Source organism: Scyliorhinus canicula, chromosome 13 (assembly GCF_902713615.1).
Source record: "Scyliorhinus canicula chromosome 13, sScyCan1.1, whole genome shotgun sequence".
In the NCBI taxonomy this organism is placed as follows: domain Eukaryota; kingdom Metazoa; phylum Chordata; class Chondrichthyes; order Carcharhiniformes; family Scyliorhinidae; genus Scyliorhinus; species Scyliorhinus canicula.
This window is the reverse complement of record NC_052158.1, coordinates 81,590,419-81,617,444: the sequence shown is the minus strand read 5'-3', so window position 1 is coordinate 81,617,444 and position 27,026 is coordinate 81,590,419. Positions and strand designations below refer to the sequence as shown.

Below are 27,026 nucleotides of genomic sequence, written 5' to 3'. Positions count from 1 at the left end.
ACACCATTCTTTCGATGTCTTTATGGATGCCTATCCTGTCCACAGTTGATCTGACCGAGATTTCAGTTCTCCATTCCCATGTGACCCTCATGTATCTTCTGGAGACGTTCTGTCTACATTGTTTTAGGTATGATTATTCTGGATCTGACCAGCCGAACACCACCTTCTAGTGAGATGTCATCTCTGATAGACCAGTACAGCTGTATTCCTGGCTGTGTTTACTGTATTTTAACAGGCCATTCCTGGACCACTTGCTGAGAGAGTATCTGTAACTCTTCATCTTTTCTGATCTCCTTTTTAATTTGAGTGGCATGGAAATTCTCCTCCAATTTACTCATCAACCTGACTTGGAAATATATCGCTGTTCCTTCCCTGCCTCTGGGTAAAAATCCTGGAACTCCCTCCCTTACAGCACCGTGAGTGTATCCACCTGCATGGACTGCAGTGGTTCAAGAAGGCAGCTCTCCACCACCTTCTCAAGGGGCAATTAGGGATGGGCAATAAAAGCTGGCCCAAGCCAGCGATGCCCAGATCCGATGAGTGAATTCAAAATCAATCACTTTAGAGAGTGACAGATTTCTCCGTGTTGCTGTATGGCAGATTTGTCTCGTTGCATGCTACTTTGTTGAGTTGGTTGAAACTCCTCTCTTGTGACCCTAGTACTCAGCATCTTCTCTCATCAGCTCTCAGGTTTTGCTGCGTGTTCTGACATGTGATGTATGAAAGAAAGCATGTACTGGATTAAGCCAAGGATACTCAACTCAACTCTTTCCTGTCTCTTGGGGTTTCCAGCTTAGAGTTAGCTGTGGCATGTTCAGGACTCTGCTTGAATCCAACATTCTACGGAGGGGAAAACACTCTGAGGAACAGGCATTCTGTCACTTTCTCAATGCAATTGTCTGTGTTTAGCTTGATCTCAGCTTTCCTAGTTCTCTCAATGTCATCATGCAGATGGTATCCATTATCTTTTTCATCTATATCATAGATCTGGATATCATTTGCTATATTGAATGTTCCTCGGCATGCCTCATCTATTTTCTGCTGGAACTACCTCCTGGCTCACTTTCAGACAGTTATATTTCTTTGTTGCCGCAAAGAGATAATGCATGGAGATTCCTACACTCTGGATTCTTGTAAAACATGATGAGAGGTCCATTAAGGGTGTTGCTCAATACAATCAAGATGCTGATCTCCACAAAGCCCCTGCAAACACTCTGCTGATGCCGCTACACATGCAGAACCAACAAGAATGTATTCCCAGATACAAAGCAAAGAGCAAAAGTTAAATGTTGGTATTTATATTGATCAAAAGATGCATTAAATATTGTCAGTAGTGAGGATAATTTACCAAACTTCATGTTTCAATAATCAATACTTAATGCCGTTGTCCCTGCCACCAATGCGTTGTCTTCCAATGTTGGAATGGGGTAGTCATTCCTCTTTATTGCTCTATTAATGTCTGTGGGATTCAGGCAAATTTGTAGCTGTCCTTTGGGCTTTTCTCTCACATCACGATGAATTTACCCAGACTCTGTGACTCTACCAATCACTTTCTTTACATCCATTTCCAGCAGCTCTCTTTCAAGCTTTCTTTTGTATTTCTATTGGATGTGGGAGATGGATCATTGTTTTTTTTATTACTCTGAATCAACAGTGATTTGAAACTTTAAATCTTTGAAGTATCCAACCATCTTGTAAAAACACTCTGGGTACATTTGTACCATATCTTCTTTGCTCCTGATCGGATGGCATTTTTCAATGGGTGCAAGAACTTCAGCCCTCAGTATCGCCTTCTTCATCTCATGGTTCACTGGGAACTGTCACATCTGGGTGTTTCATACAGTTGGCTGGATCCTACATCTTTTATATCCTCAAACCCGTGGTCATCTTCCAAGGTATGGATGCTTTAGCTTCTTTTCCTTCTCATTCACCAAGTTGCTTTGCCTCTGGTAGCTTGTTTTCCATCTTCGTTCTTTGTTCATTTTCGTGGCTGATGCGACAAATCTCGAGGAAGCTTCCTCAACTAGGTGTCGGAGATTGGGAGTTTGGAGGGCAGGAATTACACTTCCCCATAGGCCTCAGGACATCTGCATCTACACTGGCTGGGAATTGACCGCATATGCGCAGCTTGTTTCTTTTACAACTTTAGAGCGAGAACCTGACCTGCAAGCCTGCCCAGAAGGAAAGGAAGTAAAGTAAGTGAAAGCTTGAGAAAGGGAAGGTCAGGTGACAGAACCGGACTATTATTGCAGTGTTTGTGCCCCATGGAGCAGGACAGGGGGAGGAGGGGAAGGTCCCAAACCAAGGAATGGGACAGAAATAAATCTCAGAAGTAATGTCCCAGGTAAAGGACAAGGGCGGAAATCAGAAACAGACCCTGTTAAATATATTTAAGAGAAATGAACAGTGAAAAGGCTCCAATTTAAAGACAGAGCTGTGAGGAGCAGTCTTGAAGCAAAGTGGGCTTGACAGAATGCCAAGAGATCCATGCTAAGTTTTGTGACTCCATGCTGTGGGCCATAAGGGCAAAGGTACTCCTTTAGATCAGTAGTGTTTTGTTTCATAGAGAAGGAGGCCATTCAGCTCATCGAGTCTGCAGCAATCTTCTGAAAAATAACCCTACCAGGGCCCCTATCATATCCCCATGACCCCACAAATCCCTGGACACTAAGGGGCAATTAAGCATGATCAATCCTTCTAACCTATGGATCTTTGGACTCTGGGAGGGAACAGGAGCACCCAGAGGAAACCCACACAGACACCGGGAAAATGTGCAAACTCCACATAGGCAGTCACCCAAGGCCGGAATTGTACTGTGATGCAACAGTGCTAACCACTGTGCCAATATGCTGCCCTTTAGCATGGCTAAATCAGAAAGTGTGCTTGGAAGGTGATGTTTTGATGTGCGTGGAATTGCAGAAGGTGAAATTGAGATCCTGAGAGGTGGATCCTTGTTGAAGCCATCATGGCAAGTTATGTTGCAGCTGTATAGAACCTTAGTTCGGCCACACTTGGAGTATAGTGTTCAATTCTGGTCGCCACACTACCAGAAGGATGTGGAGAATTTAGAGAGGGTGCAGAAGAGATTTACCAGGATGTTGCCTGGTATGGAGGGCATTAGCTATGAGGAGCATTTGAATAAACTCAGTTTGTTCTCACTGGAACCACGGAGGTTGAGGGGGACCTGATAGAGGTCTAAAAAATTATGAGGGGCATTGACAGAGTGGATTGTCAGAGGCTTTTGCTCAGGGTGGAGGGGTCAATTACTGGGGGCATAGGTTTAAGGTGCGAGGGGCAAGGCTTAGAGTAGATGTACGAGGCAAGTTTTTTTACACAGAGGGTAGTGGGTGCCTGGAACTCGCTGCCAGAGAAGGTGGTGGAAGCAGGAGCAATAGTGTCATTTAAGGGGAATCTTGATAAATGAAATGAAATGAAAATTGCTTATTGTCATGAGTAGGCTTCAATGAAGTTACTGTGAAAAGCCCCAAGTCACCACATTCCGGCGCCTGTTTGCGAAGGCTGTTACGGGAATCGAACCGTGCTGCTGGCCTGCTTGGTCTGCTTTCAAAGCCAGCGATTTAGCCCTGTGCTAAACAGCCCCATACATGAATAGGATGGGAATAGAGGGATACGGACCCAGGAAGTGTAGAAGATTGTAGTTTAGTTGGGCAGCTTGGTCGGCATGGGCTTGGAGGGCCGAAGGGCCTGTTCCTGTGCTGTACTTTTCTTTGTTCTGTGATGATATGATCTGCATACTCGTCTGCCATTGGGCCAGAACGTCGGCTTACCATTGGCCCTGGTCGGTCATGTGCCTCTCGACCGATTGGCCGAGAGGCTGAGTTAACCACGCCTCTATTAACGAGGTATAAATGCTCAAACGCCTGACGATCGTCCCTTTCCACTGTAGACAATCGCAGAGCTGTGTTCTAGTTAATTAAAGCCAGACTTTGGTAAACCACTCGCCTCCCGTGCAATCGATGGTACATCATGTTCTTTGTTTGTTCTTTGGAGCAGCAACGTTTGGAGGGAATTCCAAACCGAGTTCTTCAAACATGGAGGTTGAAAACCCTTGTGGAAAGGCAGTGTTTCAATGAGACCAGTGGTCTCACAGTGTGACAAATTTCTGGGTGGGTTGCTGAGAAATCAATGGAATCTGTTTTGGTTGCATCTGTTAGTTATTTTGAAGTGTGGTGTGTCTAACCACAGTTCACCAGTCTGCTCACATGTACCGCATGTGTCCTCATATTAGAGTATAAGACATTGATGGGAAATTCATTTGTATCTGTGAAGATATAGTTGGGATGAAGGAATAGTGAGTCTTTGAACAATTTTATTTTGTCTGTGTTGAAATCTTTCCAACCTTTTTGTCTGGTGGTTCCTTTTTCTTGTTGAGTGAATTTGTTCAGGAACTTTCCTCCACGGTTTCTTAAAAAATACAAAGTTAGGGTGTGGAATTCTCCATTGGCTGACACGTTTGGGCGGAGAATAGGTTCCAAAGCCAAAGTCGCAGTCGGTGTCGATTTGACGCCAAATTACAATTCTCCGTCACCTCGACAGCGGCGTCACTGCTGTCCGGAACGTAAGCACCGTTTGCATGTCATTAGTGGGCCCGACCTGGTATTCTCTGGGGCCTCCACGATGTTCTGCCTCTGATGGGCCAAGTTCCTGACGGCGCGGTTCACTTGTGCTTTTGAAAATCGTGAAACCAGTGTTGTGGCTGCTGAGGGAGTGAGAGGGGTACGGGAAACGTCCAACATCACCATAATTGGCTGACAGTTGTGCCGCTGGCCAGGTGGCTTCTGCCAGAGCCGGGCCTAGTAGTGGGGTGGTCAGGAGGTGGGCTGTGGGGTCGGGGTGGACGGGCATGGAACACCATTGTTGTAGCTAGAAGGCAGCTACGCAGCTGTGCACGCCGCTGATAGCCCACTGTGAGCTTGGGGCCATAGGTCGTATAGGTGTGCCCCCAGGTGCCTGCTGGCCTCAGCCAACCCATCAGCTATATGGGCACACTCCAGCACAACCAGTGCCATCTTGTTTGCTGGAATGAGTGTCTGTGGGGATTGTAATGTGTATCATAGAATTTACAGTGCAGAAGGAGGCCATTCAGCCCATCAAGTCTGCACCGGCTCTTGGAAAGAGCACCCTACCCAAGGTCAACACCTCCACCCTATCCCCACACCCCAATAACCCCACCCAACACTAAGGGCAATTTTGGTCACCAAGGGCAATTTATCATGGCCAATCCACCTAACCTGCACATCTTTGGACTGTGGGAGGAAACCGGAGCACCCGGAGGAAACCCACGCACATGCGGGGAGGATGTGCAGACTCCGCACAGACAGTGACCCAAGCCGGAATCGAACCTGGGACCCTGGAGCTGTGAAGCAATTGTGCCATCCACAATACTACCGTGCTGCCCTCTGTAAGTGCAGTTGCAGCTTGTCAGCCTCCTAAGTGTTAATCACAGACCTGGCGAATCCTGCACCATTTTTCATTGGAATCGTTTGTGTTCCATGCTGTGCTAGCCCCTCCACAGTCGCTGAATCAGTCCAGGATCTGTCCCAGTTTTGCTGTCGTGAAAATCCATAAATTCTGTCCCAGCGTCAACAGTTAGTCTCAGGAACGGAGAATCCCGCCCAAGATCTATCAAGTTATGTTTCAATCTGGGATGTGATTTGTTCAGCATTAACATCAGTAGGGATCGCAACTCCAAGTTTTCCACAAGCTTTGCAGTTTGCTTTGTATGCGGCGCATTTCTTTCTGTCTGTGAACACATGTGGTCACCTAGAGCTCTTGCACATCTTTGTGTCAGCCTGTTGCCCATTGTTTTGTTGTTTCACTGTATCAACTGGGGCAGCAGGGTAGCATGGTGGTTAGCATAAATGCTTCACCGCTCCAGGGTCCCAGGTTCGATTCCTGGCTGGGTCACTGTCTGTGTGGAGTCTGCACGTCCTCCCCCTGTGTGCGTGGGTTTCCTCCGGGTGCTCCGGTTTCCTCCCACAGTCCAAAGATGTGCGGGTTAGGTGGATTGGCCATGCTAAATTGCCCGTAGTGTCCTAATAAAAGTAAGGTTAAGGGGGAGGTTGTTGGGTTACGGGTATAGGGTGGATACGTGGGTTTGAGTAGGGTGATCATGGCTCGGCACAACATTGAGGGCCGAAGGGCCTGTTCTGTGCTGTACTGTTCTATGTTCTATGTTCTATAACTCTGCTGCTTTTCCCTTCATTTAACTGGAAGGTAGATTTTTGAGTAGTCAGCATCTTCATCTATCTACTTGTGGCTTCATATATTCTAGCAATGTTGACAAACTATGGTCTTATGAGCTTTACCTGTTTGCCCTGTCAAATCAGAGTTTCCTGTACATCATGTGGTACACTGCACCAAATGAGCTGATTTACCAGCCTTTCATCCATTGGTGCTGTTGACTGAAGGTGCATTAACCCCGAAAAGTGCTGCGGAAATCGTTATAACCATGGAACTTGCCGCAAAAAAAGTTTTGTTGATTGAAGACCGAAAAAAAGCTCATAACATGGAGACTGCTAAAAGCAGGTCGGCAAAAGATATACTGTGACATCACTGTACTCAAGTGGAACATTCAGCGGGTGAATGTGAGAGTAAGGCAAATAAATGCAAAGATTGTGGTAAAGTTGGCCACATTGCCAAGTCATGTTGGTCACGCCAACCTCCATCGCCATAAAATAAGTGCACCAAGAAAAACACAGCCAAGTCTGTTGGTCAAATTTACCAGTTAAGTGACTGATAGGGGACAACCTGTCAAGTCAGCTTAAAGAATTCAAACTTGGTGTCTTATCAATTAAAGGAGATGAGCAATGCTTTTGCATTTATCCAAACTTTAATGGGAACACTATCAAGATGGAAGTGGACACGAGCGCTGCAGGATCATTCATACCTGAGACAATATACAGTAAGAAAATAAAACACCTATCTTTACAACCATCAGATGTTGTCCTGAGGACACCAAAAGTGATTGTGCCACTGAAGGGTTGCACTCAGATGAATGTGAAAGTTAACGGTCCAAAAGCAGAGTCTCCTCTCCGCGTTGTCCAAGGAAACTTTCCAGCATTGTTTGGTAGGTCGTGGTTGAGGAAGATAATGCTCAACTGGGCCATCGTGAACAAGCCCATTGATTCTATGAACTATCGACAAACAATTCTGAATAAGCATGCATAGGTATTTGAAGAGTCACTTGGATCCATGACCAGAAGTGAAACTCAAGATCAAGGCAGACAGTGTGCCTAAGTGTCTTAAAGCGTGTACCATACCCTATGCCGTCCGGCCAAAAGTGGAAGAAGAACTTGAGACGTTAATTGAGACAGGAGGCATTGAGCCTGTTAGCACCAGTGATTGGGCAACAGCAATAATTCCTGTGTTACAGAGAGATGGTTCAGTAAGAAGATACGGGGATTTTATAACCACAATCAATCCAGTTTTGTGTGCAGACCATTATCCTTTACAGCTTATTGAAGATTTATTCACTGGACTCTCAGGAGGCCAAATATTTAGCAAAATAAATCTTTCTCAAGCATATCTACGGATGAATGTGGCTGCAGAGTCACAATCGTTACTTACCACAGTGACACATAAGAGCTTTTTTCGTTATTGGAGACTTCCATTTGGGATAACTTTGGCAGCTGCTTTTTTCCAGAGATCCATGGATCAAATTTTGAGTGGGCTGCCTGGTGTACAATGTTACCAAGATGACATTCTTATTCCAGGCTCGAATAATGAAGACCATGAAAAGAATTTGGAAGTTTCTCTTGCACGTTTGCAAAATTACAATCTTAGAGTTAAGAAAGAAAAGTGTGAATTTTCAAAGTCTTCTATCAATTATCTGGATCATATCATTGACAAAGACGGTTTACATAAAGAACCAAAGAAGATGACAGATCCTAGAAGCTCGATATCCACAGAATGTGACGCAGTTTAAAAAAAATAAATTTAGAGTATCCAATTTGTTTTTTCCAATTGAGGGGCAATTTAGCGTGGCCAATCCACCTACACATCTTTGGGTTTTGGGGGTGAGACCCACACACACACGGGGAGAATGTGCAAACTCCACACAGACAGTGACCCAGAGCCGGGATCGAACCTGGGACCTCGGCACCGTGAGGCAGCAATGCTAACCACTGCGCCACCGTGCTGCCCAAGAATGTGACGCAGTTGTGGTTGTTTTTAGAATTGCTCAACTATTATGGCAAATTAGCATCGAGGCACTGAATTGAACTACGCTGAACTAGAAAAAGACGCTTTGAGCATCATTTTTGGCATAAGAAGTTTCCACCAGTACTTGTATGGATGTCATTTTACACTCTTGACTGACCATCGACCCTTACATACAATCTTTGGGCCGTATAAGGGCATTCCTTCTATAGGATCTAGTCGATTGCAAAGATGATTTTTGACCTTGTTGGCACATGATGATGGCATCCAGCATCGTAAGTCAGAGCAGCATGCAATGCAGACGCTTTATCTAGATGGCTGCCAAAAACCAAACAAGATCAAGAAATCAAACCGGAATCTGATGAAAATATTGTAAATGTCTTGTATCTCTCTCATGCTGAAAACATACTGGTGACATCATCTCATGTACAAAGGTATACAAGAACCTATCTATTGATAGGGAAGGTTATGGATATGGTCCGAAATCACTTTAACAGATGTGGATCAAAAGAATCCAGCCCTACGTCACTAGACGTTTTGAGTTCACAGTTTAGAATGGAGTTTGGCTGTGGGTTATTCGAGTGATTATTCCGCTGTGTCTCTTGAACAGCTACATGAAGGACATTCTGGCGTGGTGAGGATGCAGCTACTTCTGGTTGCTGGGATTAGATGCCTAATTTGAGGAGAAGGCAGGGCAAAGCCAATCCTGTGCTACATTAAGGAATGCTCCATCCCTGCAACCTTTGCAACCTACACAGCCTTGACAGAGAATTAACATTGACTATGCTGGGCCAATCAAAGGACTATATGTTCTTGATGATGGTTGACGCACACTCAAAATGGCCAGAAGTTGCAATCATGAAGTCCAATACAACCGAATAGATAATTGAGAGAGCAGATGAGGTATTTGCAAGGTCCAGAAGGCCGGAGCTACTTGTGACTCACAATGGGACTCAGGGTTCAAAGATTATTTGAAGGGGATTGGTATCCATTACATTAAATCTGCTCCGTATCACCCAGTAACCAATCGGTTGGCCGAACGCTTTGCAATCGCTGAAACACGCAGTAATAGCATCGAAAAATCATGGTTCTTTACTCAGGCCTGTTAACAAATTTTTAACGTTATAAGGAAATTTCATGCATAGCTCACTGGCGATGCTACTATTTAAGACAAATTGAAAATGCAATCTGACCTCTTGACACCATCTACAACGTTGGACATTTTCAGGCGACAGCATCAAACACAAATGAGTGAAAAATGGACTCCAGCCACCATTCTAGCCAACTCAGGTTTGATATTTCACACAGTTCAAACAGATGATGAAATAATTTGGCGCTGGCACACTGACAATATATTAGCTTCACAAAGTGAATGTACAGAGTCTTCACCAGAAATATTCACATCGGAGCGTATGACAGCGATACGACAGATCTGAGTTCTACAGCTGCAGTACAATCAATACCAACAGAGACAGATATTGAGTTAGTTTCACAAGAAGTTCCACCAACAAGTGAAGACAAAGTCACTTCAAATAGCCTGAACGTCAGATATTACCTAAATGAGACAGATGTCTGTCCTAAGAGACTGTCTTGCTGATGTTCATATGTATAAATAACATGATAATGTACCGTAATGAATAGTTTGTTGGATCTGTTGTTTAAATGCTTATAAGAAAAGTTGTTAGCACTAATTGGATTGGATTTGTTTATTGTCACATGTACCAAAGTACAGTGAAAAGCATTTTTCTGCGAGCAGCTCAACAGATCATTAAGTACATGGGAAGAAAAGGGAATAAAAGAAAATATATAATAGGGCAACACAAGATATACAATGTAACTACATAAGCACTGGCATCGGATGAAGCATACAGGGTGTAGTGTTAATGAGGTCAGTCCATAAGAGGGTCATTTAGGAGTCTGGTGACAGTGGGGAAGAAGCTGTTTTTGAGTCTGTTTGTGCGTGTTCTATGGAGTAGAGGGGGAAAGGTGTGATGTATTCAAGTAACATTATTGGCTGGTGAAATGTCACGTGTTATGCAGTGAAGTCAGTGGAGTGTTTCAGCGGCTTTTGAGGGAGTTCACCACCTTACCCTGTAGAAGCAACTTCTCGAAATAAACCCTGCAATGTGTTTTTACGAACGTAAAGTGTAGCACCTCTACTTTTCCTTTCTGTGACAGCAACAAATAAATAACACAATTCATCCTAAGTTGGAGCTGTGTATACATTACTGCAGTGGTACCATGTCATTTCATAGAATTTCATAGAATTTACAGTGCAGAAGGAGGCCATTCGGCCCATTGAGTCTGCACCGGTTGCAGGGTTCACTCTGATTTTCTCTTTCTCAGGTACTAAGTTGGATTGCATTATCTCAATTTATCTCATTTATAATGCTTGAGTTTTTCTCACAAATGCTAGCTGTCACTATGTTATATTTTGCGGCTTCTAGAAGTTTGAAATAATCACACAACGAAACATAGAAAAGAGGAGCAGGAGGAAGCCATTCAGCCCTTTGATCCTGCTCCGCCATTCATTCTAGTTATGGATGATCATCCAAGTCTGTAACTTGTTCCCGCCTTCTCTCCCATATCCTTTGATCACTTTCGCCCCAAGAGCTATAACTAATTCCTTCTTGAAAACATACACTGTGAGATTTCCGTTGGCGGGGTCGTCCACTTCGCCGGCAGCGCACTCACGCCCGCAGTTTTCCCAACGGCGCAAGGGTGGCCATAATCTGAAACACCATTGGCCACCAGCTGCTGGGACGGAGGATTCTGCTGCCGGCGGGGGTGTGCCACACCAGAAAATGAGTTTGGCGGGACAGAGAAAGCCTCTGTGGTTTCAGTGATAGAGAATTCCACAGGCTCACCACTCTCTGGGTGAAGACATTTCTCCTCACTTCACTCCGATCCCCCCTCGTTCTTCTGAGCTCCAGCGAATAAATCCTAACTGACTCAATCTCTCCTCCTACGACAGTCCCGTCATCCCAGGATTCAGTCTGGTAAACATTTGCTGGACTCCCTCTATAGCAAGACCATCCATCTTCAAATAAGGAAACAAAAGCTGCACATAATATTCCAGGTGTGGCCTCACCATGCCCCTGTATAATTGCAGCAAGACATCCCTGCTCCTGTACTTAAATCCTCTCGTATTTGCCTTCTTTACCTCCTGCTGTACCTGCATGCTTACCTTCAGCGACTGGTGCATGAGGAAACCCAGGTCTCTTTACACATTCCCCTCTCAATTTACAGCTGTTCAGACAATAGTCTGCCTTCCTGTTTTTACTACCAAAATAGATAGGCTCCCATTTAACCGCATTATACGGCATCTGCCATACATTTAACCACTCACACAGCTTGTCGAAATCACACTGGAGGAACTCTGCATCCTTCTCACAGCTCACTCTCGCACCCAGCTTTGTGTCATCTGCAAATTTGGAGATATTACATTTAGTTCCCTCATCTAAATCATTGATTTATACTGTGATTAGCTGGAGTCCCAGCACCGATTCCTGAGGAACCTCACTAGTCACTTCCTGCCATTCAGAAAAAGAATTGTCTCCTGCCTGCCAACCAGTTTTTTATCCATCTCAATACACTACCCCAATCCCATGTACTTTAATTTTACACTCTAATCTGGGACTTTGTCGAAAACCCAAATAAACCACATCCAATGGCTCCTCCTCATCAACTCTACTAGTTACATCCTCGAAGAATTCTAGTAGGTTTGTCAAACATGATTTCCCTTTCGTAAATCCATGCTGACTCTGTCCGATTCTACCACTAATCTGCAAGTACTCTGTTATTAAACCTTTTAGAATGGATTCTGGTATTTTCCCCACTACCAACATTAGGTTGACTGTTCTACAATTCCCCCAACAAAATGGTTCCAAACCGCTCGACCCCTGTCCGCCATCACCCTTGAAACCCCGCGTCCAACCCCCCACCCCACCGGCACAACAATGATTCCCACAGATCGGTGCCCACATCGAGGCACCCTCCTACCTCAGATGCTGCCACCACTGTCCCAACACCCTCAGGGCTGCCACCACCACAGGGCTCGTGGAGTACTTGGCTGGCGAGAACGGCAGAGGCAGCGTCAACAATGCCCCCAAACCCGTTCACTTGCAAGAAGCTGCCTCCATCCGCTCCCATGCTGACCCCTCCCCCACCACCCACTTCCTAACCATGGCTATGTTTGCTGACCAGTAGTAGTTCACTGGCAAGGAAGTGTGGTGAGTTGCCTTCTTGAACCGCTGCAGTCCTTGAGGTGTAGCTGCACCCACTGTGCTGTTAGGGAGGGAGTTCCAGAATTTTACCCGAGTGACATTGAAGGAATGGTGATATATTTCCAAATTGGGGTGCTGAGTGACTTGGAGGGGAACCTCCAGGTGGTGGGGTTCCCAGGTATCTGCTGCTCTTGTCCTTCTAGTAGTGGTCATGGGTTTGGACGATGCTGTCTAAGGAACATCTTGTAGTGCATCTTGTAGATGGTACACATGGCAGCCACTGTTTGTCGGTGGTGGAGGGTTTGAATGATTGTGGAAGGGGGAACAATCAAGTGGGCTGCTTTATCCCAGATGGTGTTGAGCTTCTCGAATGTTGTTGGAGCTGCACTCATCCAGGAAAGTGGAGAGTATTCCATTACACTCCTGACTTGTGCCTTGTAGATGGTGGGCAGGCTTTGAGGGGGGTCAGGACGTGAGTTACTCACCGTAGGATTCCTAGCCTTTGACCTGTCCTGGTAGACACAGTATTAATATGGCTAGTCCAGTTCAGTTTCTGAAATGTTTGTATAGTACAGTTAATTGTGTAAAGGTGCTTGTGTCTTTAAATATAACTTATTTTCTTTTAATAAAAGTTTAAATTTATGATTAAAAAAAAAACTTACAATGGGAAAACTGGTGAAATTCCTCCAAAATGTTCATGATACCCCCAATGCCTCACAGTGAATCCGATGATCCGCATATAGCGAGACCTTATGCTCCACCCTCCCCTGCACTATCCCTCTCCAACTCCCTGATGCTCTGAGCGCCATTGCCAGTGGCCATATTGCCAAGGCAAAAAGCAACAGGGAGAGTGGGCACCCTGCCTCTTCCCATGGTATAGCCCGAAGTACCCCGAACTCACCTGATTCGTCCTTACACTCACTAACGACGCCCTGCATATCAGACCCAATCCTCAAACCCCCGCACGAACCCAAACCGCCCCAGCACTTCCCACAAATACTCCCATTCCACCTGGTCGAATGCCGTCTCCGCATCCATAGCGACCGCCACCTCCACATTCTGCCCCTCCGGAGGCATCATTATCACGTTTAACAACCGCCTAACGTTTGTCGACAGATTTCTCCCCTTTACAAATCCCATCTGGTCTTCCCCTATCACTCCTGGCACAGAGTCCTCAATCCGCGAGGCCAAGATCATTTCCAACAGTTTGGCATCCCAATTAAGCAGTGATATCGAGCAGTAGAACCCGCACTGCTCCGGGCTTTTATCCTTCATCAAAATTAAGGATACCAAAGCCTGCCATAATGGAGGGGGGAGTTGCCCCTGTCCCTCGCCTTGTTATATGCCCTAGTAGCAGGTGCCCCAGATCCCCAGAGAATCTCTTGTAGAATTCCACCAGGAACCCATCCGGGGTGGGGCCTTCTCTGCCTGCCTCGCCCCATACCATCCATTACCTCATCAATCCAATGGGAGGCTCAGGAGGATCTGGCAAAGGTGGTGGGCCCGTTAAAAGCGGAGATCGATCAAGTGGTGCAAAGGCTGGAGACCCAAAGCCATGCGATCCAGAAAGTGGACGAGGCAGTGGGGGAGCACGAGCATCAATCCCCCTAACCAGGTCCTCCTCTACCTTTGGTAACTCCAATCCATCTAGGAATCGCCGGATCCCCCCCCCCCCCCCAACCCACCCCCGGCCGGGGTCTCCAATGCATAGATCCTCTTATAAATTTCCTCGAAGGCCCCATTCACCTACACCGGGTCCAGCACCACTCTCCCCCCTCATCTTTCCAAATTTCCAATCTCCCTCGCCGCCTCCTGCTTCCTTAGTTGGTGCGCCACCATCCTACTTGCCTTCTCCCCGTATTAATACTCTGCCCCCCGGCCCTCCGCAAGAGCCCCACTGCTTTACCAGTAGACACCAACCCAAACTCCATCTGAAGCCACTGCCGTTCCTTCAACAACCATGCCTCTGGGGCCTCTGAATACTTCCTGTCAACCTTCAGAATCTCCTCCACCAACCTAGCCATCTCTGCCTGCTCTGTTTTATCCCTATAGCCTGGAACAATATAAACTTCCCATGACTACTGCCTTGAGTGCCTTCCATAGCGTGGTGGCTGGAACCACCCCCATGTCATTCAGCTTCACATACACCCAAATGGCGGCCCTCACCTGCTCTCACACCACCTCGACTACTAACAGCCCCACATCCAATCTCCTCATAGTTCCTCCAAAGTTTAATGTCCTCCCCCTCCTGCCAATTCATTGACTCTAAAACAATCCGCTGCCTCCTCTGGCGTCCCAAAATAATACTTGCTGTTGTTTGTAAGTCACCCAAAGGCGGGCCGGGTACAGCATGCCGTACGTCACCCTCTTCTTGGAGAGGGCAGCCTTGACTAGGTTAAACCCGGCTCTCCTCTTGGCCAGCTCCACACCCAGGTCTTGATAGACCCGGAGCTCATTTCCCTCCCAGTGCATCTCCTTGTCTGCCTAGCTCAACGCAAGATCTTTTCTTTATCCAGGAACCTATGGAGCCGCACCACCATCTACCTCGGCAGCTTAGTTGCTGCAGCTTCCTCATCAGTGCCCTATGCGCCCGGTCGACCTGCGAGGGCCGATCGAAGGCCCCCTCCCCCATCAGCTGCTCTAACATTGTTGGCTACATATGAGCAAGTGTCCGCTCCCTCGATGTCTTCTGGCATCCCAATCATTCTTAAATTTTGTCTTTGGATTGGTTTTCCAGATCCTCCACCTTTTCCTTTAGTTGCTTCTGGGTCTCCTGCATCATCCCAAACTCGGCCGCTAAGGATGTAAGCTGCTCCTCGTGCTCCCCCACTGCCTCTTCCACTTTCTGGATCGCATGGCTTTGGGTCTCCAGCCTTTGCACCACTTGATCGATCTCCGCTTTTAATGGGCCCACCACCTTTGCCAGATCCTCCTGAGCCTCCCTTCTCTTCCAGTTAAACTTCTCGTTAAGGAGGTCCACCAGCTGTTCCGTTGACCATTGGCCTGGTAGGGCTGACCCTTTACTCTCTGCTAACTTACCCTGTGTCGCACAAAGTGTTTTTGGTTCCTACAGCTCCTTCCTTCTCATCCCACTTCTGGTCCGCGAATCCATCCACTGACTCCACCGGTGGAGTAAAACGTTCCTCCACCACCTCTACACCTTTTCCGGTATACGGGGAAAAGGCGGAAAGAAAATGCCTCGAGCAGGAGCTGCCAAATGTGCGAACACTCACACCAATGTTGCCACCGGAAGTCTGAGGTCTATTGTTTATTCTGGCCAATTTGTATGCCTCTCCCTTGGATGTAATACTATCTCTAATTTCCTTTGTAAGCTATAGTTTGGCCATCTTTCCTGTTTTATCTTTGCTATTGCCCACCGTCATCCCTTTAAGTAACATTCATCAATCCATCATAGCCAACCTGTGCCTCACACCAGTGTAATTTTCTTTAAGATTCAGGACCCTGGGGCGGGATTCTCCCTTCTGACTGCAGAGTGTTGACGCCGCTGTAAAAACCGGAGAGTTTAATGATGGCATCATCAGACCACTAAGTGTAGTGATCGTCTGCCCTACAGGGGCCCGGCACGGCACTGGAGTGACTCACGCCGCTCTAGCTGCCAATACCGGTGTCAAACGTGCGCCGGGGGGTCTGCGCATGCGCGCTGCGACTGGCATGAACTCGTGCATGCACGGTAGCTTCCTTCTCCGCGCCGGCCCCAACGCAACATGGCGTAGGGCTACAGGGGCCGGCACGGAGTAAAAGAGGCCCCAACCAGGAGAGGCCGTCCCGCCGATCGGTTGGCCCCGATTGCGGACCATGTCATGGTGGAGGCTCCCCCACCCCACCCACCGGTGTCGGACCCCCCCTCCTGCCCCCCACCAGGCTGCACCCGACAGGAAGGATGCCGAGGTCCCGCCGGATAAGACTACATGTGAACTGCGCCATCGGGACCTGGGCCTTCTTGGCGGCCACTCGGCCCATCATGGGTGGAGTATTGCTGGGGGTTGACCGGCGCCGCGCCGACTGTGCCAGCGCCACTGGTGTCGATTCTCAGGTGACCGGAGAATTGACAGCTGGCGTCGGGGCAACGTCGCGCAAATCGTGCCCGGCTCGGCAATTCTCCGAACCGGCATGGGCTGAGAGAAACCCGGCTCTAGTCTCAGAATCACCCACATCACTCTCCATCATAATGAAGAATTCTATCATATCATGGTCACTCATCCCCAAGGGTTCTCGCACAACTAGATTGCCAATTATTCCTTTCTCATTACACAACACCCAGTTTAAGGTGACCTGTTCTCGTTGGTTCCTCAATGTATAGGTTCAGAAAACCACCTCATATACACTCCAGAAATTCCTCCGCTGTGGTATTGTTACGAATTTGATTTGCCCAGTCTATACAGCTACCTATAATGACATATATTCTTTTAATCCATGCATCTGTAATTTCCTGTTTAATGCCATTCCCACCATCACAACCACAATTTGGCATCTATATACAACCCCTAATAACATTTTTTTCTCTTGATGTTTCTCAGCTCTACCCATACAGATTCGACATTGACGGAGCTAATATCGTTCCTCACTATTGCGTTACTTTCTTCCTTCACCATCAATGCAGCCCACGGCCTTTTCCTTTTTGTCTGTCCTTCCTAAATACTGAATATTCCCAGATGTTCAGTTCCCATCACTGCCTCCATAATTCCAACGGCATCATATGCGTTTACATAGATTTCTGTGATTAAGCCATTTTATCATGAATGCACCGCGCTTTAAGGTAATCTTTTTAACATTTCTTGTCCTGTTCCCACTATTTTTAACTGAGGCACGTTTTGATTCTGGTCCTTGATTTCTCTGCGTATCACTTTTCTTATTCCCCTTGCTGTCTTTTGTTCTTGTCCTTGATTCTCCCTCCTCTGACTCCTTGCTTAGGTTACCCTCCCATCACCATTTTAGTTTAAACCTTCCCTAACCATTCCTGCAAATACACCCTCCTCCCCCAAAACATCGGTCATGACCAGGTGATACCGGTCCCGTTTTTACTGGTCCCACCTCCCAGAGAACCCGGTCTCAATATCCCAGGAACCTGATACCGCCCTCCTCGTAACATCTCTTCAGCCACATAGTCATCCAATGTAGCCTGCTATTTTTACTCTGATAATCACGTGGCACTGTTAGTAATCCTGAGATCCCTACATTTGAGGTCCTACTTTTCACCTTATTTCCTAAGTCTCTATATTCTGCTCTTGGAACCTCATCCCTTTTTTTTACCTTTGTCGTTTGTACCAATGTGTCCCCTGACCTCTTGCTTAAATATTTCCAAACAGATCCATTTTAATGATCGATTTTTCCTGCTCTCTTTGAGCAGGGCTGTTGAGAGCCAGGCTGGGGTTGGGGGCAACATTGTGGGGGCAGTGTTGTGGCTGCAGGTGAGAAAGGTGTGTGCAGTCAGGCTGCTATTGCTCACTGGTTCCTGAACGCCAATGTCATTCTTAAGCCAAGCATGCCTCCACATTTCCCATGCTGCTGCTGTTAGTCTCGGCTCCCAGTTGGCATTCCGGGTTTGAACAATCCTGCTGTCTCAAAGGGAGATGGTCTATTTTATGATATTGCAAGATACTGTCAGCAGGTGGCACTATTTCACTGACAAGAGCCATAAAATGCACATTACCCAATTACTGGGTGCTTTTTATTCAGACTGTTTGTACATCTGTGACTAATGTTCTATCTTAAAGAAATCAAATAGAGGAGGTTGGAGATGCTCCAGCCAGTAATTTATTGTGGTCGATGTGTAACAGAATGCAGCTTGCCCTTTATAATATATTTTACTCTGAAGACAACCGATTTAATCTGATCTCTGAAGCTAAAGTGTCCAGCCTGGTATTACTCTGCTTGGCTGAGACTGCTTATAGAACATAGAACGTAGAACAGTACAGCACAGAACAGGCCCTTCAGCCCTCGATGTTGTGCCGAGCAATGATCACGCTACTCAAACCCACATATCCACCCTATACCTATAACCCAACAACCCCCCCCCCCCCCCCCCCCCCAACCTTACTTTTTTAGGACACTACGGGCAATTTAGCATGGCCAATCCACCTAACCCGCACATCTTTGGACTGTGGGAGGAAACCCACGCACACATGGGAGGATGTGCAGACTCCGCACAGACAGTGACCCAGCTTCTGTATTGTAATAAATGAAAATCACCTACAGGGAGAGCTGACAAGAAACCTCCTGAGGCCTGCTTTATCTCCTCTTGTGTGACCTGTGTAAATCGCTATTGGATTCAGGTGAATTGCACCTGAAGTCAGTGAAATAGCTCTGTGATTGGGCATGGTGGCACAGTGGTAAGCACTGCTGCTTCACAGCACCAGGGACCTGGGTTTGATTTCATCCTTGGGTGACTGTCTCTGTGGAGTTTGCTCTTTCTTCCCGTTTGTGCGTGGGTTTCCTCCGGGTGCTCTGGTTTCCACCCATTGCCCAAATATGTGCAGGTTAACTGGATTGGCCATGATTAACGTGTGGATTTATGGAGTCAGGGTAGGGTAGTGGGCCTAGGTAGGGTTGGTGCAGACTTGAAAAGCCTCCTTCTGCATGCACTCTTGGGATTCCATGATAAAAATTGTTTCAGATTAGCTTTCCTCATCTTCACCATCACAGGCACAATGAGCTGAATGCCCTCTATCTCTGTCAAATGCATGATTCTATAAGACCTGGTGATGTGACAATGTCATATACCAAGCCCAGTTTACTGTTTCTCATTTTCAGTTTGTGTACATGGCATAAGAAAAATTGCTTCTTTTTTTAAATCGCAATTCTTCTACATGCTGATATACGTTAGAATCACAGTATACAGTGTATGTAGTAGTGTGGGAGTGAGCACGCTGTCCTGAGACAGCAATGTTGTGAATGATACTGGAGATTGACTCCAGGAAATGGCTGTAACATGGTGTAGATTCATTTGCTTTTGGGTTAGGATACCAGGCAAGACCCCGATTTCAGTTACGACGCTGGACACGAAATCCAAACAGTTTTGCACTTTGTAAAACTGGGACGAAAAGATGCTTCACCCCAGGAGTGATAACGCTGACCAGTAGGTGTCTTGTATCTTAAAATAAACTTTAATTTAAACACAGAATTAGCCACGTTAACACCAAAGACATTGATTTACAATTAACAGTTAAACAGTTCTTACATAAAAGGAGACACATTAACTTATGCCCTGCACCTTCATTATATGTATTCCAATCAAGCAATCCAACATAGTTCAAATGCCACTAATTAATAAAGTTAACAATCAGGTTTACTTGCTGTTCTCTAGGTAGAGACCTTTTGGAGAGAGACCCTTTCAAGAGCAGACAGGAGAAACTTCTGTTCAACTCAAAAAACCATAGCAAAACTGCAAAAACTACAGTCAGATGTGGGTCCATCCATTAATGAAATGAAAATGAACTGAGCTGGTGTCGGAATATTTGCTAATTGGACCCAGGAATGAACTCTACATTGGGAAATCTTCAGTTACTTAATTTAACAAATCAACTGGTGGACATTATCTGTACCCCAAACACAAGACCACTAAAATGCCCCATGACCTGCTTAGCTAGGATTAAACACAATTCCCCATAAATTATCGACATCCCAGGTAACCATCCAAACATTAACACTATTCCATTAGCCCTCCATATGTAAACAAGTAAATGGATAGAGTCAATGATTATCTCACTTTTACGACACTTTAATTACAGCTGTAGCAGACGCACTGTCTGTCTATTTTAAAGCAGCATTTTTAATAACATTACTGCAACAAATAGAAATATAGTCTATAACATTTTTCTGCATTAATCACATTTGTTGACTTGAGAATGAAACTAATGGGAGCAGAATTTCAAATTGCTTGACCTTAAAATATGAGAAATTGAATGATTTGGTTCCCATTGTGGACCAAATTTCCATCCCTTTCCCAATGATGATTTACATGAATTGCAATCAGAAATGAGCAGATGGATTGAGCAGCTCTGGAAATAAAAATCGAGTAAGAATCTCAGGGATTTTAAGGGATCTAACTGAGGTCTTTAACATGATAAAGGGATTGACGAGGGTGGATATGGAGAAATCATTTTCAATTGTTTCTGAGTCCAGCACAAGGAGGCTCAAAGATAAGGTAGCCACTTACTAAATAAAGAATTCAGGGAAAATTTCTTTACAACGAATGCTGGAATTGGTTACCACTGGGAGTGCTTTCGGCCGATATAATTGAAATATTCAAGGGGAAGTTTGGGGAATGGAATTGATTTGGGAGCAGGGGAATGGAATTGATTTGGAGGGAGGGTGTGTAGAAATCATTAAAGTGACCTGAAGCTGGTGTGGAGGAACACTGCTCCAGACCAGCAGGGATGAATGGCCTGTTTCGGTGCTGTAGACTCTACACGTGCAATTCTATGGAGAATCAATAAGGATTCAACAACATTACTGCGGAAGTGCTTTAATTGGCGCTCAGCTACATTATATTGCCTTTGAAGAAAACCGACCAAGTCAGCTCCTGGACTTTATTAAACCATTATCCATGAGTACGCTAAACAGGGGGGAAAATTTCAATTTAATTTAACGCACAGTCAGTACAATAAAGAAAGATTAATTCTCTTCATGATTAATGACCAATTATGAAGGTTAAGCATGGTAATCCAATAAACAAAATTTACTTTCTTTCAGCATTGCATCTTACCTAGGAATGTCATTCCGTTTAACAACAAATGTCTTTTCAGACTACAGTATTGGCCATAGGGAAAAAGTAACCATTGTTTTTGAATTAATATAACGTATGAAAGGTAAGTTTGTTTATAGTGACATTTACAAATTGATGGTAGCTGGCAATATTCAATACAACCAGGCAAAGGTTTGAGATAGGAGGATATTGCATCTCTAAAATGTTGAAGTGAATTTTCAAAAACTGTGTGCTTGCAGGTCTTGCTTATGAAGTACAGGGGTCTCTTGTTCTGGTTCCTCCGAGCGAAGCCCTGGAGATATCCTCAGGTGGTGGTGCGGTAGAGACTGTCACTCCTGGGAACTCTGTAGAGGACAGTTCAATGACTTCTGATTATGGATATTTCCCAGATGACTCGGAACCTGTGGAGAAAGGTAAAATGGGAAAATCACAGTTTGACATTTTTAAAATTGGTTAATAATTCTAAGCTGTGCTTGCCATAATGTCATTTTGATTCAGGAACCATATTAAGTACATTGCTGCATCAATGTGCCGGCCATAGTGTTATAGTCCGACATGAATTTGTACCAATGACTTTATTGTGAATTTCAAATCTCAGCTAAGCCTGCAGATACAAAAATATCAGAATGCAGCAAGGCACATATATGTCTACCAGTTGATTTGTTAAATTAAGTATCTGAAGAAGATTGCATTGACTCTTTTCCCAATGTAGAGTTCATTCCTGGGTCCAATTAGCAAATATTCCGACACCAGCTCCATTGCTTATTGTTTGGACCAGGGTTTGATTGTTCGGTTTCTCTCTCTCATGTACACATTCACTGGCACACGTATGCCGAAGCCATCATCTTCAGTTCTCCTTACACACTCTGTCTCCTGGCCAAAATTCCATCTCCCTTCCTGGCCACTATATGAGGTTGAAGCATACTGTCGGCAGGCGTGAATCCTATTTGATCCTGAGTTGAGCTTCTCAGCCCTATCATCTCCATCCCAAAGATTGGCTGCTTTCAACTCTATTGTATTACCCACTCCACCTCTGCCTCAGCCTATCCTTTGCTAAAGCTCACCTCAAAATTTTTGTCACCTCTCTCCAAGGTTGACTGTTCCAATGCTGTCCTGGGAAGCCCCCACTCTCTACACTAGGCACCCTTTGGTTTGTTCAAAATTCCACTCACTGCATCCTATTTCACAACAAGCATCTCTCCCCATCACCCAAACTGATCTACACCGCCAGCCAGCTATCCAATGCCTCTGTGTTCGAACTCTAATCCTCATGTTTAGATGCCCTAAGGATTTGTACCCACTCTGTCCTGCTGTCCCCGTCCGTTATCTCCTCCTGCCCTACTACCACTGGCATTCATTTCCATAATGTTAAGTGCACAATTCTCACCTCTCTCCAGTTGATTTAATTGCCATCTGGAGAATCCCACTGATGAGATTCAATTGTAAAATTATAATCTGTTTAAAACTCGAGAACCCTAAATATTAATGATTTGCTGAGGAGCTAGTTTCGACTTCTAGAACCTTTTATTTGATTTTGATTACTTCTAACCATCTGAACTTTTGGGATGTACAAACACTACATTTGTAAATTCTCATGCTCAGCAAGGTGCCTACAAGTAGGTCAATTTATTTTCCATTTTGATCATTCAGTATCAACATTGAGCACTTTTAGCTCAGCTTTGGAATAATCTGATGATGAATAAAGACCAGTATGTTTTATTCAATAATACGGTTTGACTTCAACCTCAGAAGCAAACACACAGCAGTTTTAATGTGATTTTTGTTTACTCATTTCACTGTACACACTGTTTATTGACAATTTTGCGTTTGGTGAGGGATGGGTAAATAATGCTGGCTTAGCCAGCGACGCCCACACCATGTGAAAGAATTAGAAGAATGCTGCCCTAGTGGGAACTGGATGGAAATTTCCTAAATCCCTTTTGCATAGGTTCCTTCAAGGTAGCTCACACAGGAGACTTGCATCAATCAGTGCTGTTCGTAAACTCAGGCCTCAGAGATGAATGTCCAAACCACTGTGATTATGAAGAAGGCTTTAAATAAGCTTTTCTGCCAGTGTGCTATTGGCAGTTTCAGAGGCAGGCTGCTGCTTAAAACACTTCATTAACTGTCAATGCCATGGGAATTTAGAAGGCACAATTTTACAAATTTGCAATTCTAGTGAAAATTGTAAATTTGTAAAATTGCCCCTATGATGGCTTAAGCTGAGATAGAAGTCTAGAATAACGAGTCCAACAATTAGTGGTGCACATTTCCCATTATTTGCTGTCAAAACAACATTGATGCTAATGGCCCTTGCACCAAGTTATTTGCAATGCCACAGCAACGTCAGGTGAGGGCAGATGTATAGTTAAATGTGGGAGCTGGTTTAGCTCAGTAGGCTGGACAGCTGGTTTGTGATGCAGAGCAAGGCCAACAGCGTAGGTTCAATTGCTATATCGCTGAGGTTGGGCATGAAGACTACACCTTCGCCTGAGGTGCGGTAAACCTCAAGTTCAATCCCCACCAGTCAGCCTATGGTCATCTGCGACCATGGGGACTTTACCTATACCTTTAAACATGGAAATATAAGGGTTACTGTCTGAAATGTGTTGCTCTACCTCATTAGTTTGGTGAGAACAGTATCTTGCTGTTGACCTCACCATAATAAAGAACGGAAGCTTTTGTATCTGTGTACTAGATATGAACTAAACCACAGCGAGTAATGTGTTGTCCATTTCAGTTTAAGCACACTTCTAATGGTGTGATATTACTGCCAAACAAAGTCACTGCTATCACTTAAAAAAAAATATTCATTCTTGGGATATGGGGGGTCATTGGCTAGCCCAACATTTGTTGCCCATCCCTAATTGCCCTTGAGAAGGAGGTGGTGAGCTGCCTTCCTGAACCACTGCAGTCCATGAGGTGTAGGTACATCCACAGTGCTGTTAGGGAGGGAGTTCCAAGTTTCAGGTTTTAATTGTAGATTTTATAAAGCACCACATTATTTTCTTTTACTTTACCTTCCTGTCTTCACTTTCTTACAATCCAGTGTTCCTCTCTCCCTCCTGCTTTATCTCTCACTATCTGATATGGCACTGTATTTGCTAATTTAGACTTCCCTTTCAGTCCTTGTGTTAATTTCACAATCCTAAAATCGGATTGGTTAGGAAGATGCACAATTGTTTACCCAGTTTCTCTTCCTACGAAGGTATCAGCTCTGACTTTCGGCAACTTATCACACAAAATATTTTTAAAGGATCAATATGCAATGAAAGTTCTCATACACAGTTGTACCATTAGATCCCTTCCAGTAAATCACATTACAATATTTCTGGAGTATTAACTGAGGCTTTTCTGAAGACAGAATGAAGTTAGAAATTACAATTCATCTCAAATGCCTGAACAAAATCATATAAATTAGAGGCTAACACACTAGAGAAGAATTATTGATCTTTACCCTGTCACAAGTGATAAAATACTTGAACATTTAACAAATCCCTTGATGTAGCCACGGCATTGAAGAGATGATTATGGGAGAATTTCCTTCAGTAATTTCATCAAAATGTGGTTTGCAAAGCTGTTATCATCTGATTACAAATACACATTACAATAATAATCAAAATGACATATACTACATGTTCCCCATGGGGACTACCTTTTTCAAACTGATTGCCGTTTATGTTGCTGCTCTTCCCGAAGGGAGAGAAAATATGGCTACACAGTCTCCCCAAAAGACAGTACCTCTCCAGGTTGCCATCATTGTGGTGGTGTAAGGCATCTTATCAGCTGGAATTGCAATTTTTCCTCGGACCAAAGTCCTTTAGGAGCACCATGCAGATGGGAAGAAAACAAGCCATCTGAAGGGTCTCGCTCGAATCTTGCCTTTCGTTGACCGATTTCAGAGCGGTATTGACATGTGCATGGCCTGGGCCGCCAAGGTGAAGAATGCGTAATGGAATGAACAGATTGCAAATGGAACGTGATAATGGAAGGAAAATAGAAAATGGAATAAAAGTGCCACGACTGATCAAAGAATAAATGCAATTCTGCTCAAAGTCCAGTAGCTTTATCACAATCATTGTTACGGGTGTCAGCTGGGGCTCACTGGGTAGCGTTCAGAGTAAGAAAGTTGTAGGTTCAAGCCCTGCTTTAGTGACTTGAGTACAAGAAACTAGGCTGATGATGTAATGCAGAATTGGAGCAGTGCTGCATGGTCGCAAGTGCTATCTTTTGGGTGAGATATTAAACCAATACCCCATCTGCCCACCCAGATCGCACAATATTTCGAAGAAAAAAAACAGAATCAACCTTAGTGACCAAGCCAATATTTTATCTCAATACCCGCAATCAAAACGTATGAGGTTATTCATGAAGGCTCATGTTGCTGCTTGTTCGAGCTTGCTGTGCTCAAATTGGCTGCCACACTTCCGACATGACGACAGTGACTGAATTTCAAAAGTAGTTCATTGTCTCTAAAGTACTTGGGGATGTCTTGAGGGTGTGCGCAGCGCTATATAAATGTATGTCCCTTCATTTCTGCTCATGCATTGATTTTTGTTTTGCAGGATCGCTGGGACCTGGAGCAATATCTGCCATCGTAATTGCTGCAGTTCTTGGAGTGTCTGTATTATTCAGCCTGGTCATAATCACCGTGAGAAAGCTGTCGACATCTTAGACATAATAAATGATTATAAAGAGACATTGCTGTTACTTATTGGCCTTTAATTCTCATTTTATTAACTGAAATAGCCCAATTACTTTCAGGATATATCGCTTTATAATTATATTTACACAGGCAGTAATGAGCAGAAAGGTGTGCACATTATGAGTCTGTGGTACACCTCATCAGATATGGAGAAAGCACATCCCTAATGTGTTGGAACCCAAGCAGAATGACGATTTTTGTGTTTGTTATTGGATTAACGTTTGATTTAGTTTTAGTCTTGTTTATTGCTTCTTAGTAATTTCCTTTACTGCCTGAGCCTTTGTTACACAACAACTGAACTCAGGATTTTACAATTGTTTTCAGCCTGTTAGTCTTGCTTCCACAGACTTGTGCATTTAATTAATACTTAGATGTTTGCTATTCAATCCACCAGTGTTATAGTGAAACTCTTCATACACAAAAGGTTTCTTTAGTGTCTAAATTATCTTTCTTTCCCCATTGCTCCCCCCACACTCCCACTGCCCCCTTAAAATAGAATATTATCAGCACATTCAGTGCAGAGTACCACAATTATCATTCACCAGATTCCACTCACTTCAGGTAGGATTATTTAAAGTGACATTAGGCTGTGTCGAAGCAAGTTAGTAATTTAATGTAACACCTTTTGATGGCAGTAGTTTTTCATGGTGCATCAGGAATTGTCTCATACCCTATGATTTATCCTGAGGCGAAGCCCATGATTTCTGACGGAATGTTTGGCAGAAACTTTGTGATGACCTGATATAGGCCCCTGAAATATCAGATATGGATCGATGCACAAGGGCTTCATGCACTTGCTGCTGAACAAGTCCACTGTTGCCTTTGATAAAACGGGAATAGGTTGGCTGATGGAAGGTTTATTGTCAGAGGATTTCAAAGGAAAGGTTAGAGGGAGAATTTCTATAAAGTAGAGGAAATCGTACTTTGTGGGCCCTTGTACTCAACCAATCAAAATCTCTGGTCCTGGTCTTGTGGTTATCCAGCTAAGTGTTGGCTACTGGATGGTAGACACAGTTGCCAGCACTGGTTTCCTTGGTCAGGACTGGGATGAGGAGAGCTGAAAGAGGAATTTTCCAGATTACTTCTCTTCCCCCCCCTCCCAGCCCCCCCCGCCCCCCCCAATTGCCCCGTGTTTTTGCTAGTCAGAAGAGATTAAGTGGTTGGGGGTGGGGAGAGGGGGAAAGCTTTT

At 44.9% G+C, this 27,026-nt stretch overlaps 1 protein-coding gene across 1 annotated transcript in view; it reads left to right on the top strand.

The window, feature by feature from the left end:
* LOC119976800 (protein SNORC-like) overlaps positions 1–25,831 on the top strand; it is a 33,465-nt gene extending 7,634 nt beyond the window's left edge. Inside the window, exons 2-3 of the mRNA XM_038817593.1 lie at positions 21,372–21,545; positions 25,698–25,831. Of these exons, the coding sequence (XP_038673521.1) occupies positions 21,372–21,545; positions 25,698–25,807 (284 nt within the window). The 3' untranslated portion in view covers positions 25,808–25,831. The remainder of the gene's footprint in view (positions 1–21,371; positions 21,546–25,697) is intronic.
* The last annotated feature ends 1,195 nt before the right edge of the window (positions 25,832–27,026 follow it).